We start from the raw sequence: 13943 nt of genomic DNA, 5'->3' as shown, positions 1-13943 counted from the left end.
TTTTCAACCTCTCGTTAGTCTACAGTTAATTGTAGGTAGATCGCATTTTGGTAATGTTCGCTGTAATTTTACACCCGTTCTTAGTTGCGGTATCATCTCCTAGGTAACAGAATACAACCTTGCAATCTTTTTGGCGGGGTAAAGCCCTGACTAGCTTAATTACTGCGCATCGGAAAGGTACTTTTTTGACGGTAATTTAAACAGTTTGCATGTATCTCGCAACTAGCACAGTGTGAAACTGTTCGTTTTTCGTAAATCAATAATCGCTGGCATCACTAAATCATTGTGTTGCTTTTCTAGTTTCGATAGCAAATTTACCTAAAGCGAAAAGTTGGTTGCAGTTTGACTTAGTAAAACAGGCATTTTTTCGCGACACATGTGTTTTGTCTTGCGCTTATAGCGTTTTACCATATTTAAGCTATATGTATTTTGTCGTTTTGTGTTTCTTTACTCACAGCGCGTTTGTGTGCTTGTTTATCGCCATACCACTAAAACGTGAAATTTAACACTTTACACAAAGAATAATCTATTTATTCGTTAACTAACTGTACCTGACAATTAGAAAGTTGACTTTGATTGGAATCTTTAGTGTAACAAAATAGGTACTGACAATGTGGGGGAACATGTTGTGGATATTGGTGTACATGACTGTTTGTACGACGAAGTTAGTTGTTGGTCGGTTACCAGGTACGTCCTTGAAAAATAAATTTGAAAAGAAATTAAACAAACTTTTTCTTTCAGCCTAAGTTGGATCAAAGAACATTATTGGTTGTATTGGTGTCAGTTCAATTATTTTAAAATGGTTGGTCGAGTTAGTATTAACTTTAGCGCCTACATTGAGTTGAGTTTATTTCGACGGTGATACAAATTGTAGCAACACATTTGCGCTAAAATATTCACCAAGCCGGAAATAGCTGCGCAACGTTGGGACGTTATAAAGCGCGACAAAGGTAAGGGCACAATTGGTGGAAAGATGATAAACGCGCTGCAGCTACACCGTTACTAATAGCGTTATGTGGCAGGGACTCACATCAGAGGGTGAGGTTGGCGCATTGGGACATCAAGACTGGGGGGGTAACGTTGGTGGAACCAGTCAGGTTGGGACCTAAAAACAGGAAAAGAAACTACCAAAAGAAACCCTGTTGGATGGTTTCCGGCGCCACAAGGAAGGGTGCAGCACAAACATAGTGACGATAGAAAAGGTAGTATAACCTTAAAAAAAGACAAAAGAGGAAATAAAAACGGCACAAAAAAGTAATTAATTTAAAAAAAAATAAACAGATCAATGAGTCCATAGGTTCGTGGGATATAGGGGTAGGGGGGACACCATCAGCTCAGCTATTGCCGTTCCGTGACACTTTGCATAGTTGATTGGTTGCTGCGAATGATGTAACTGAAAAAGAAAAACTCCGAGCGGCAGCGTTTGTTTTTTGATATAACACAGGGACTTTTTTTAGCAGGTGCATATAAAAAAAATCACCCCAAACGACAGTGGTTTTAAGTGAACATGCATGCTCCACAGCAGTGTAATAATAATGTGCTTGGTCATGGTAAAAACCATGACCAGTAAAAACAGTAATAGTTGCTGGTAGTGGTAAATCAAATATTCAACTCACAACACAAGTAAGATAACTTGTCAACAACCATAATAATAATTAAAAACATGTGCAAAACCAGTGTGGCAACATTTTGCCTTGTAATAGTGCAAGTTTACAAATGTACACAATAGTGGTGAGAGTTAAGTACTGTGAATAGTGGTGGGAAATGCAATTTAGTGAATGTGCACAGCATGAAAACACATGCTCTTAGATAGTTGCTTGACGGTGTCCACCAAAAAACTCATCACAGCAAACAGAGTAATAATACACTGGGGACATCTGAAAAAGCAATAGTTATGTAGTGATATGTGAGTAGAAAACTAAGGTAATAAGTCCAGGTGCTGTCCGACTGCTAGTATTCCAGGAGTGTATTTTTTACTTGTTTTGTAAATAATTTTTTCGAAGTTGGAACAACATCAATTTTAAGGTCTGTCCAGCATTTGGGACCTGTATACTTAATAGATTGTTGTATGATACTGCTGCTGCAAAAAGGTATGGTATGACCACTTTCGGTTTGTCGAGTACTTACACCATTGGTTACCGTTTTGCGATGAAAAAAATGGTCAAATGCTTGAGGTAATCTACCATTTTGGTAATTGTATAAATACATTGCGCACTCAAGTTTAAACTGTTGCTTGTTTGTTAATATGTTATGATGTTTCAATGTTTCTTCCAGGTTTTGAGATTCAAAGCCATAGGTCATGTAAAAAACAAAACTTGTTGCAGATACTTTGAATCTTATACTTGATAAATGCAATGTAGAGCTTGCTTTGTTAATAAAGGCCTAATTTTTATAGTTAAGTAATATATTCTTTTAATTTTTTGCAAAATGTTTGTCATGTGTTCTTTCCATGACAAGCTCTCGTGAATAGTTAGCCCAAGGAATTGCACAGATTTGGCTGTTGCTATTTGCTGGCCCCTTATTTTTAAATCAAACATTAAATCAATCATACGTTAGTAAACTGCAAGTCGAAATTATCTGCAAGTCGAAATTATCTGGGTTTAATTTTTTCTTATCATTAAAATTTAGCAAATATAAACTAACGTAGTTCTGTATTAATTTATCCTACTTATAATATTCAATCAGAAATTGATTTGTTTCAAAAAAAGATATTTTGTTGTTTAGCTCCAGCGTCTGTCAACATTACAAATCCTACAACAAACAGCTTCACTGTTGAATTCAGTGCAGTTGCTGATGCTACATCATACAATGTTACTTACACTGCTTTACATACCCCGAGTGACAGCAGAACACAACCCACAACTTCAACAAGTCTCAAGGTGGACAGGAGACTATTTACTTTGCTTTGTACTCATTGTGTATAACAACAACATACAACAACTTTAAATTACCAAAGTCCAAATATTACCTGAAGATGTGTTAGATCAATATCTTGTCTGGTGTTATATGTTTTATTGGGTTTAAGCCATTATTCTGCAAATGTAGGTGATTTAACATTGCTATATCCCCAGCCCTGTACAGTACTTTTGGTATGATTTATTTTTGATGTTTATAAGATTCAGGGATGTATTTTGCTGAATTTAGGTATCTGGCCTGCGAAGCAACATTCAATACAATGTAGTTGTTACTCCAGTCAATGATGACGGTGCTGGCATAACCTCAACAACTGTTGCAGCAAGAACAGGTATATAATCCAATTATGTTCTGCAGCTAAAAATAGGCAAAGGGCTTGCAATTTGGTATACCTTACTTGAATGGTTTCAAAAACTTGTCAAAGATTAAAGCAATTTTGTGCAATGTTAGACTTCGAATTAATTTCTGAGCTCCAAAGTGTTCATGCCAGCAACCCATTAACTGCACAAGTAACATCTACTAAATAAGGCATGCAGTGGGATTTACACTGATGCTAGGAGTCTATCTCTGCTGCCAAATGTAGACTTTGTGATTTGAATTACAGTAGTTGGGGAATTTATATGGTAGTGCATCAGCCATCAATGAACTTCAGAGAGCATCAGCCAACAATGAACCTAATTTAGTTTAAACCCCACCAAATATTGTGCTAGGGGAAAAGCTTTAAAGGGCAACTCAGTTTTAGGTTTGGTTGAACTACTTAGTTGAACTTTAATTAATTATGGGTCCCCTTCCCTGAAGGGGACACATTGTTTTTGTCCATATTTTTTTTTCTTTTTTTCTTTCTAACGCAGATTTGTACGTTTTGGTCAAGAAAGAATGGTTCAAACTTTTTCAAATTTACACACATTATAGATATTGGTCTAAAGATGGTCCATGTGAATTTTGACCCTGTTTGATCGCTTGGTTCACCCACAGCCCCCCAAAACGTGCAATTTTAAAACAGCTGTACTGACCAAAGTACTTCATGTAGGAGTTTCATGCTTTGTTGTTTGGTGCAATGTAAGGTATTTTAAAGAATTTTGTATCTTAAAAAATGATTTACCCATTTTCACCCCTTAACCCCACAATATTCGTTTCTGTCTTACGCTGGTTTATTAAACGTGTTTGGTCAAGAAAGAGTGCTTTACTTTTTTCAAATTTGTACAGATGTTAGTTATTGATCCAAATTTGATCCTCCTAAAGTTTGACCCCGGTTGACCCAGTAGTTTATCCACAGGCCCCCAAAACGATTTTTTAAAAACGACTGTACTGACTATAACACATAATCTGAGAGTTTCATGCTTTGTGGTTGGTGCAATGTAAGGCATTTTAAAGAATTTTGTAACTTTTTATTGGATTCACCCATTTTTTCACCCTTTAAACCCCGAAATATTCGGTTTTAGTTTTAGGCCAGAAATGCAAGCCCTATGGTGCTGAAATTTTCGAAAATTTTAACAATTGTTTGAGCAGGGTATTCGTTTAGTATTTAAATTTTTGCCAGTTACCTTTGCAGCCCATAATATGTGTACACTATCGGTCAGATATAAGTCCCAAGGGAGTAATTCATGGGTTTACGATTAAGGCGACAAAGCGGGAGTGCTCAGCTTGACGTCCGGACAAACGTTTTACGAGACAGTCATGTGGGCGATTTGAAATCAGCTGTTTTTTGTGCAGCAATGAGGTGTCGTTTTATAAGGTTATCATGCGCATTTTCAGATTTGTTGAAGGTTTTACACCTGCAATGTGATTTAAATTCGATAAATTTGTTTCAGTTTCGTATATGTCAAGCAACATAAAGGTGTAAACTTAACTTTTTCGAAAGCCGCGATATATGGTCTTCAAATTCTCGTTGTCAGCTTGGCCGCCGCATAACCATGGGTCACTAAAGGTCAACTTGTAGGCATTACAACATAGAAATTTTCGTCATAACGTAGCTTCGTTATTTTTGACAATTTAAGAATCAATACTTAAGTCAGGTATAAATTAGGTAAAACGGTTTTGTTTAACACTAAGGACTGCATGGTGTTAAAAACGGTGTCAAAAGGTGATTGAATGACTGTTTTTGCGAAACAAAGTTAAGTGAAAAACAAGTTGTTATGTATACCTTTGTAGCAAACGACTTTTTAATTTATAGTGTCTAAAACAACAGTTAAGGCTTTCTAGGAAAATTTGTGTTTAATTGTTTGTTTGTTCACATGTTAATGAGGTCAGAAATACAAGACTTAACCGGCTGAAATTTTAAACAGCTGTGGATAGGGTGCTCCTTGTTGGCTGTTAAAAATTTCATTGCAATCGGCTCAGTAATTACTCTTACAGCCCCAAATATGTTTTTACATGCAGTCTTTTATCACATTTGTGCTCGCTCAGTGCACAGCTGACGCAATGGGAGTGATTGGCGATAGTGGCGCATGGAAAAATGCCTCTGCTTCACGAATGAACGCAGTTGTCACTTGACCATTTTCTCACTGGTTGGAATTAAGATGTTACGATGTTAGTTATATTGCACTGTAAACGTTAATGTAGGTCAACTTATTCGTGTTTCGAAACACAGAGCGACAATGCAGCACGATTTGTTACACCTGTGTAACATGACTTCTCAAACTGAAAGCGTTAATAAAACTGTTTCAGAACAGGTTTTGGACATAAAAAGCCCAGCTAAGCAATCGAATTGTTGGTATGTAGAAACTTAATGACGCCAGGGAATGCTATGTGTGGATTAAAAATCATAATTTAACAAAGAAAGGGCTATTAAGGAAAAAAAATGTTGAAACTTTGTTAAAAGTTTAAATAGTTTGACTCATCCATTTTCCACCTCGTGAAAACAACGCGCAACTCCATGTCGAAAAAAGCCCAATTGGGCGCGAAAAGCGCAAACCTGCCCCCTGAAAAGCGAATATCTCGGCCTCGTGCATAACTAGACGTGCTATCAGGCAGTCTTTTTGCACTGTGCAATTAAGATATGTTTGTAGATTGTTTAAAACGTTAGTTATGCAATTGTTGTATCACACAGTTTTGCATCTTATGGCGGTTAACGACAGGCCCCTCCTGCCACGATCGGCACCACATCTTTATCTAACAACATTCGCACGCCGCAAGAAAATGATCGCTGACGGAAATGAAACCGTGAAAAATCGACGCTAACCTCTGTTGCCTGGAGCTTTGCATTGACCCCAGCCACGGGAAAAATGTTGCCCCTATATAACATTTGATGAAATTAGTTGTCGTTGATTTATAAAAATCTCCTACACAAGTTTTTTAATACGACAAATGTCATCTGTGCAATTCAAATTCTTACCTAGCATATGCATGCGCAGGTTTTTTTTTAAGGTTTGGTTTGGGTGACCGCTAAGTAGTTTTAAGAGACCGCAAGTGTTTCATTTAAATACCAAAAAATAGCCATATTTGCTTAAACGAACTATTTATTAGGCTACTGGCAAATTTTGGGAAACCGCTGGAGAAAGTTACGGTCCCCCAAAACACCTTAAAAAAAACACTGTGCATGCGTCATTCATCCTGTTACGAATTCAAAATATATGTGTGTGTGGGGACCCATTGGTTTTTGCGTGCAAACACAATTATGTTATAACAGGCCACATAAATATTGGTACAATTATAACAAATGGTGCGTAAATATGGCACAGTTTCTGTGAAATGGAATATATAGGAAAACCACTATTCCAGTTAAACAATGACTGTGCCCTATTTTTACTGTTACCAAATCGCATATGCACATGTGTGGGGACCCATTAGATTATGCTTGCAGAAACAGTTATGTTGTAAAGTGCCAGGAAAAGATAGGGACCCAATGAAATGTAGGTGCCAAATATATATCCATTATTAATATAATAAATGGTATATGTGATACATCGTTAAATATGATGTAGTATATATAAACTGGCAATATATAGGAAAACCACTGTTCTAATTATTTATGGTTTTGTAATTGAACTTTAAATATTATTTTGGATAGAATTTAAAGTAATATAAAGGAGTATTCAAAGCAACATGTTATGCAGCACCGAATGGAGTTGGAGTTCTGTCATTTATCACCACCCCTACTTTTATAACCATGTACTTGGAGCAAGTACCAGGAGTTACTGGATTTGAAGTGGAAGTTAATAATACAATGGATGACACAGATTCAACAGTCTATTCCGTACCTGACTCGATTGTAAATTCCTTTTATGTATCAGTGTAAGTTTCTTTTCTGTTATTTTGTGTAGAGACCTTTTATAATATGTTTTTTTTTAAGTATAGATTTGCGTAGACACAACTTCTGCATAACCTGTATTCCAGGAAGTATTTGATTAAATCCCACAAAATTGTGTAATGTACTACAGTGTACAAAAAATAAATACATAAGGCTGTTACATTAAAGGTGTAAAACGTTTTTTGTTTTGTTTTAACAGTGTCCCAAATCTGTTACCAAATACTTATTACTCAGTAAGGGTACGAGCATCTCAAGTAGCATCTTTATACTATTCAGAAATTCAAAGTCCTTATGATGAAGCTCAATTTGTTACAACAGGTAACAAATGGAAGGATAAATAAAACTGAACTGAAAAATTCTTTGCACAAAAATTATAAAGATGCATTGATTTTCCTGGAAACTTGTTAAAAAAATATCTCCCCCAAACAAAAATGATGGAGCTTTTTTAGGGTCATATAAATTATGTGTTGAGTAGTTTTGCATTTCAGCGTTTGAAATAGTGATGGGACGATACTATACCAGTACCGATACCGAGTACGAGTACCACGTGTATATACCTTCGATACCGAGTATGATTACCGAGTACTTAAGTACATTGTCGTACTTAGTTGTATATCACTGGCTTATTTATCTGCCATGGTCGGAGTACAGGCGTGCAGACACATACAGAAAAATGTAATCTCCATCTGATAGCGAAAAAAATATACGGAACTTTGCGGAACTTTTTCCCGATTTTGTCCAAAGCAAATATTGGCATAAAGTTGCCTGTATTCTTATAGTGTAAATTGGCATTCGGTACTCGTACGTTGGTATCGAAAACTGAGACAAAATATTTCGATACCGAGTACGAGTATGATACCACTGAAAACGTTCGATACCATCGATACCGAGTACCGGGTACCCGTCCCATCACTAGTTTGAAATAACAAAAAAAAACATTTAACATCTATTATGAAGTAAATTATGTACCAAAAGATTAGTGCATGTACCATCATTTTAGTTTGATTGTTCCAATTTTAAAGAGCAATAAGAGTTTTATACTGCTTAATAAATTATCATTTGTAAAATAAGTTCATTTGTTTGCTTTGATCCTCAGTAGGAATCACCTGAGTATGTTATGTTTACAATAAATGCACCATTAGCTGCTTATTAAATTGCAAAACTGTTGTTTTTGTGTTCATTTAGTTGATTTTGATGACAAACAAGCATGACAAAAACACAAATCACACCAAAAAATTCAGGGCTTTGCGATTAATAGTATTGTTTTACAGATATGATTTCAGTGTTTGCATCTATCAATCTAACCACCCTGACATTTGCTCCCGATTCCAATAATGATGAAACATTAAGAGCCACAATTGAGAGTGAACTACTTAGTGCTTATCAGACACAATCAGAAAGGGTGGTCAATGTAACTGTTATTGCTTTTGAGGTTGGAACCTCACAATGTCACCATGAACTAATAGTCTCAGATCAATCTGTTCCGCCAAGTACAGCTGGCCTTGACTTAACACTAGTTGATTCTGCACTATATTCTGATTCAATTGTCAGATACCATGGTAAGTAATGGTAATAAAAAATGCGCTATTTTATCTGTTTAAGTTTTCTGGAATACCATTGCTTTTTGCCACAAACTGTTTGATAGGTCTAAAAAAAATTCATAGCTGCTAGTTATAGTCAGGTCACATATTAGTTTAGCTCGAAAATCCATTGGACTCTTAAAATCGTTTTAAGCAGGCATAAAAAAGTGAATATACTTTAGGTTTAGGCTATACCTTTCTATTTTTACCTGTTTAAAGTTTACACTAATGTTTGTGTTTTAGCATCCAAAGGCCCAGATTATGGATATTTTATTTTTGATGATTCAACAAGCAAAGGGATTGCCTTTGCTGATTATTGTTCTGGTGAAGGATTGGAAAGTATTCAACTGTACACCAAGTACGGCTTTGTTGGATCTGAACCACTACTTTCTCACTCAGGCGATGGCAACAATGCACAAACTGTAAAACATGTGGAACTGAATTCTGACTGTGTAGGAGGTAATTACTTTGTTTGTTTTGTTTGTTATTTCCTTGCAGCTTGTGTACAGACTACAGAAGAAATGTTCATAAATTTTATAGTAACTTTTTTTACAACTCGTATGTGTTATTATACAGTCTGTAATGGAGAAACATCTCATTTTTCACCGGAAGCTGACACAATATATGCAGTCCGACAAAACTATTTATTCAAAAGTTGTCTTGATGGAACAAATCCAAATTTTTATGATCGCTTCTTTTCTGCAAGATTTTCAGAACCTGCTGACCGATACACAATATTATTCACAACAAGTAAAAAAATTTTGTGTATTGCATAGTAATAGCAGATTTGTCATAACTTGATACACCTACTATTTATTGAATCTTGTTGAACAGCCTAAAAGTACATCTGCAAAAAGTGTCTTGCTTTTTGTAGTTTTTTTGTTTTCATCTCAAAATGCAAGTATATACACCTAAATTAGTTGACCAATTTGCCAAGCATTTTCATGTGATTAATGATTTTCTATTTTTAGAAATGAATAGCTACAGTTTCATGATTTCTATGCAATGAAACAGAATATATTATTAAATATATAATTGCAATTAAACGAATTTGCCTGTAATTTGTTTGTGCTTTTAATATACATGTGATTGATGCTGGCATGATTTGGTTTAAACATTCTGCCAAAATATTTACTTCATGCTTAAATATATTTTAGTTCATGCTTAAATTGCAACAACCTGGGTGGTTAGTTAAGGCAGACAGGTCACACGATCGTTACTATTGTGTTTACGCACAATGTGCCAACCCCACTTTCTTAAGAGTCCAATTCACATAATGCTTATAATATGTTGCTGCAGCGCGTTCAACCTTGATCCATCAATTGTGTCCTATACTTTTTGATGTTTCAACGCTCTGCAATTTCTAGCAAAAATTTGCACAAATGTTTTTTTGTTATTGTGTCACTATGATCCATTTTACAAAAGGAAATAAATTAAACTCAACCCTGTTTACAGATCCTTCCCCTCTTCAGAATACTTCTTTTCAATCCGCATCATTTGATAATGGCACTGGAATAACAATCACCTTTCCTTCTACTGTCCTTACACGTGGAATTGAATTCAATTTTAACTTAAATGGTGCAATTCAAACATTAACTGAAAATGAAATGGATAGTTCTACAAGCTATCAGGTATTTATATGTTTTTTTCGTGGTGTAAAAAGACTTGATTTAATTTAATGTGAGTGCTGTTTTACTGAAAAGTGATGAAAACATCACATTTTGCATTTTTATTTGACTGTGTTTTAAGGTATTTTGCATGACTAAATTTAACAGTTTTTTTTATTTGTGCAAATGTGGCCCACTATCATTAGCAGTTGTTACAAGAACTCTTTGTTTGGTAGGTGGTGTTTTCTGGTTTGTCAATCAATCAATCATATGAAGTTATTTTGAGTGGGAGTGTTCGTGCCGCTCATGGAGATATACTAACTACAAGACCAACTACCTTTACTGCAACGACCAGTGAGATAATGATATCCTAGTGCAGTGGTCACCAAACCTTTCTCACAGTGCGCCAATTCAGTTTATATTGACATGTGGTGCCCGCATAGTTTACAAACCCTTGAAACGTCTGTTCCAAACTTGACCCATAATGATTTTAATTGGACTGTCAAGAGATGTTCTTTCTGTAATCTTTTTTGTCTGGGGGTGTGACTGTTAAATTGTGCAATTAGTCATATCTACCGAGCAATGCACCATTATTAAGTCACATGTAACAAAAGAAAGAAATTGCCCGTACACAATTAACATTCTTAGTCTTATTTGTGATGTAATAAACTGCCTTTGGATCTTGTTTGGATCCTGCCTTTGGATTTTCTGCGGTGTAATCCTATGAGACTAGATAACTAATCCTACATTTGGTGGCAAGAACATATTCGCATGGAGTAACTTGTTTTTTTGGTTGTTACAATGTTATAAATGCGATTTGCGCAAATAAAAAATAGAGTCAAGGGCTGGGCGAAATGACTTTGCAGGCCGGGTCCGGCCAACGAGCCTAATTTGGTGACCCCTGACCTAATGTGAAGATTAGTTTTTATAAGTTTATTTGTTGCGGTTTGTATAACAGACAAAAAAACTACTACTCAAATCAAACAACGCAAAACAAGTGCGAGTGTTCTTGCTGAGAATGAGGATACTACAACACAAACTACCTTAACTACAACAACTGGTAAGATAATTATATTATAGTGATAAGTTTATTTGTTGTGGATTGTGTAACAGTCAAATGTACCTGTTGCAAACCACTACACATATCAGACAATGGAAAGAAAAAACTTTCGCCCCATTTTTCAACACTTTAAAACATCACATTCACAGAAAGAAAGTTGTTTATAATGATACAATGTTACTGAAAATCAAAACCGATTTCTGTTAAATCAGAGGTCTGCAAATATTATGATGGTTTCAGTATAAAGCCAGGTTCTCTAGATAGTGGATCTTGACTAAATTATAGGCCACAAAACTGACATAGTAGGCATAGAAAAAGTATTTCTGTAGTCTGAATTAGGATGTTTTGTTTTTAAGCAATGTTTCTGCCAGTGTTCATTTTTTTGCGTCACAATTTACTTTGCTTGCTAAGCAGTGTTAAGTTTTTGTCGTACCTGTTGTACATAGTTGTGAAAGTTTATTTTTTTACTGTACATGTGACTTTAATGTGTTTTTTTCTGCACAGATGTTGATAAATGCTCAAGTTCACCATGTGACACAAATGCAGTATGTAACAATACAGATGGAAGTTTTAAGTGCACTTGCAATTCTGGTTACCATGGAAATGGAATTGAATGCAGTGATACTGATGAATGTCTAAACCCACCATGTGACACAAATGCAGAATGTAGCAATACAGATGGAAGTTTTGAGTGCCTTTGCAATACTGGTTACAATGGAAATGGATTTAATTGCAGTGATATCGATGAATGTTTAAGTTCAACATGTGACACAAATGCAGAATGTATCAATTTGGATGGAAGTTTTGCATGCACTTGCAATTTTGGTTACAGTTTTAGTGGACTTGGTTGTGATGATATAAATGAATGTTTATCCTTTCCATGTGACACAAATGCAGATTGCCTCAATACAAATGGAAGTTTTGAGTGTGATTGCAATCCAGGGTATTTCGGAAATGGTTTATTTTGCCAAGATATTTGTTTATCTCCCGAGCAAAATTGCCATAAAAACGCAACATGCACTAGGACTGATGATGGATTCAACTGTGCATGCAATCCTGGATTTACTGGAAATGGTGTGTTCTGTGAAGATGCGTGCATCTCTTCTGAGCGTAGTTGTATTCCTACAGCCACCGTCAGGAATATGTTGAAAAAAATTGTGGTGTCTATAATGGAAGAAGTTGCATTGCTTGAAGAGGACGAGAGATGCAGAAAGCGACCTACAACACTACGACGAACGAGAACAGGTCAAGACACAAGTGCAGCACAAACAAAAGAAGTTATGACAGCACTAGAGAAAGTATTAACTGCAGTTACTGCACTCAAGGAAGAACGGGGTTGCAACAGCCCATGAAATGCCAAAGAGTGGTCTAATAATCACATTCACAAGGCAAAAAAAAAAAAAAAAAAAAGTTTGTCATTCAGCATGTAAATATGTTTGCTTTTCATGTTGCATCTGTGTTTTTTCTGTAGCAAAATTTTGTACAGTATTTCTTAACAGAATACCTTTCCTATTTGCACATGTCAGTTTTTTATCTGATAACTTTTATAGAGACTTGAATACTTTAAAAGCACATCCTAGACAATATGATAAGCCTGTTTTTTAAACCACTTCAAAGTAGTTCCATTTATCTCAAAGGCATCTTCTTACAGCTTATTGCTTACTTTTGAACAGTGCATGTTTAAGTTCAATCTACTGTATTGCACACATGTAAAAACTGAGGATAAATCGTTTTTAGGTTTTTAAAGTAGATTGGTAGTTCACTTGCAAATGTAAATATTTTGTAAAAATACAACCTGAACCAATATGTTTACTTTGTTTTTATCCTCGATTCGAGCAGCCACAACAAAAATCCGCCATGGTTGTAAAGAGTGCGTCTTTGACTTGTCTGTCACATTGCTAGTTTGTTTTTTACTGGGCAGAGTTAGTGACTTAAATTACGTTTAACCTTGTTCAAAAAAACACAATTTGCCAAAATGGGGATAGAGCACACAACCTTGGCTTCTAAATGTTGTTTGTTTGACTAAGTTAAGCCTGACAGAATGCTTGTAAAAAACTACAACGAAATGACAGACAATTAAAAGTGATAGCCTAAATTCCTGTTACTGTTTGTCTGCCACCGCAGTGATATTTTGTTTGTCAACTTCTATCCCTTATGACAAGACAAAGACGGTTTGGTTAAGTGACTTGGTAGCGCTTCCGTTGTTAGCGCAAAAACGTTACCGTATCCGTTTTGTGACTTTTAGTTAAAATAGGCTACTATTAAAAGCAGAGGTATTTAAACAAATGCAACCCATTAAAGTATTTGGAAAATCCCAGTGTGCGGGCACTTTTCGAACTTTCGACCTTTACGATACGCTGTTTAGCCTATCTGCTTACAACGATGTTAGGCAAACCATGGGCTTTTTCGCATCATTTAGTATATCCGAGCTGTAATTTGCACTAATAGGGTAAACACGTCTATTGGGTTACGACTGAAAAGGTTCAAAGGGCAAAGCGTTTTTTCCGCATGGTTTGTTGCGGCAACAAAAAATG

General features: G+C 35.7%; 1 protein-coding gene across 4 annotated transcripts; it reads left to right on the top strand.

The window, feature by feature from the left end:
• The first annotated feature begins 573 nt into the window (after positions 1-573).
• LOC145229269 (uncharacterized) lies at positions 574-13215 on the top strand. 4 transcript variants are annotated; one of them, XM_080094578.1, is made up of 13 exons: positions 1268-1623; positions 2004-2090; positions 2725-2879; positions 3145-3244; positions 6969-7146; positions 7362-7480; positions 8434-8721; positions 8986-9201; positions 9319-9492; positions 10198-10373; positions 10586-10703; positions 11308-11409; positions 11914-13215. In XM_080094578.1, exons 2-13 carry the CDS (start codon positions 2069-2071, stop codon positions 12759-12761), a joined length of 2496 nt encoding a protein of 831 aa, XP_079950704.1. In that variant the 5' UTR covers positions 1268-1623; positions 2004-2068; the 3' UTR covers positions 12762-13215. The 4 variants fall into 4 exon arrangements, with proteins under 4 accessions (XP_079950701.1, XP_079950704.1, XP_079950703.1 ...); XM_080094577.1 differs by lacking the exon at positions 1268-1623 and adding an exon at positions 1636-1923; XM_080094575.1 differs by lacking the exons at positions 1268-1623; positions 2004-2090 and adding an exon at positions 574-687.
• Positions 13216-13943: the final 728 nt, after the last annotated feature.

The sequence above is a fragment of the Phallusia mammillata genome, chromosome 5 (genome assembly GCF_965637545.1).
Source record: "Phallusia mammillata chromosome 5, kaPhaMamm4.hap1.1, whole genome shotgun sequence".
NCBI classification, from domain to species: Eukaryota; Metazoa; Chordata; class Ascidiacea; order Phlebobranchia; family Ascidiidae; genus Phallusia; species Phallusia mammillata.
The sequence above is the reverse complement of the archived record's forward strand: the minus strand, read 5'-3'. Positions and strand labels throughout refer to the sequence as shown.

What these genes read in the sequence shown, in the direction of transcription:
- LOC145229269 (XM_080094575.1), top strand. Translation starts at nt 612, where the DNA reads ATGTGGGGGAACATGTTGTGGATATTGGTGTACATGACTGTTTGTACG. An exon ending in TTCAATTGTCAGATACCATG is followed by an intron (nt 8,722 to 8,985) that starts GTAAGTAATGGT and finishes TTTGTGTTTTAG; the next exon opens with CATCCAAAGGCCCAGATTAT. An exon ending in GAATTCTGACTGTGTAGGAG is followed by an intron (nt 9,202 to 9,318) that starts GTAATTACTTTG and finishes GTTATTATACAG; the next exon opens with TCTGTAATGGAGAAACATCT.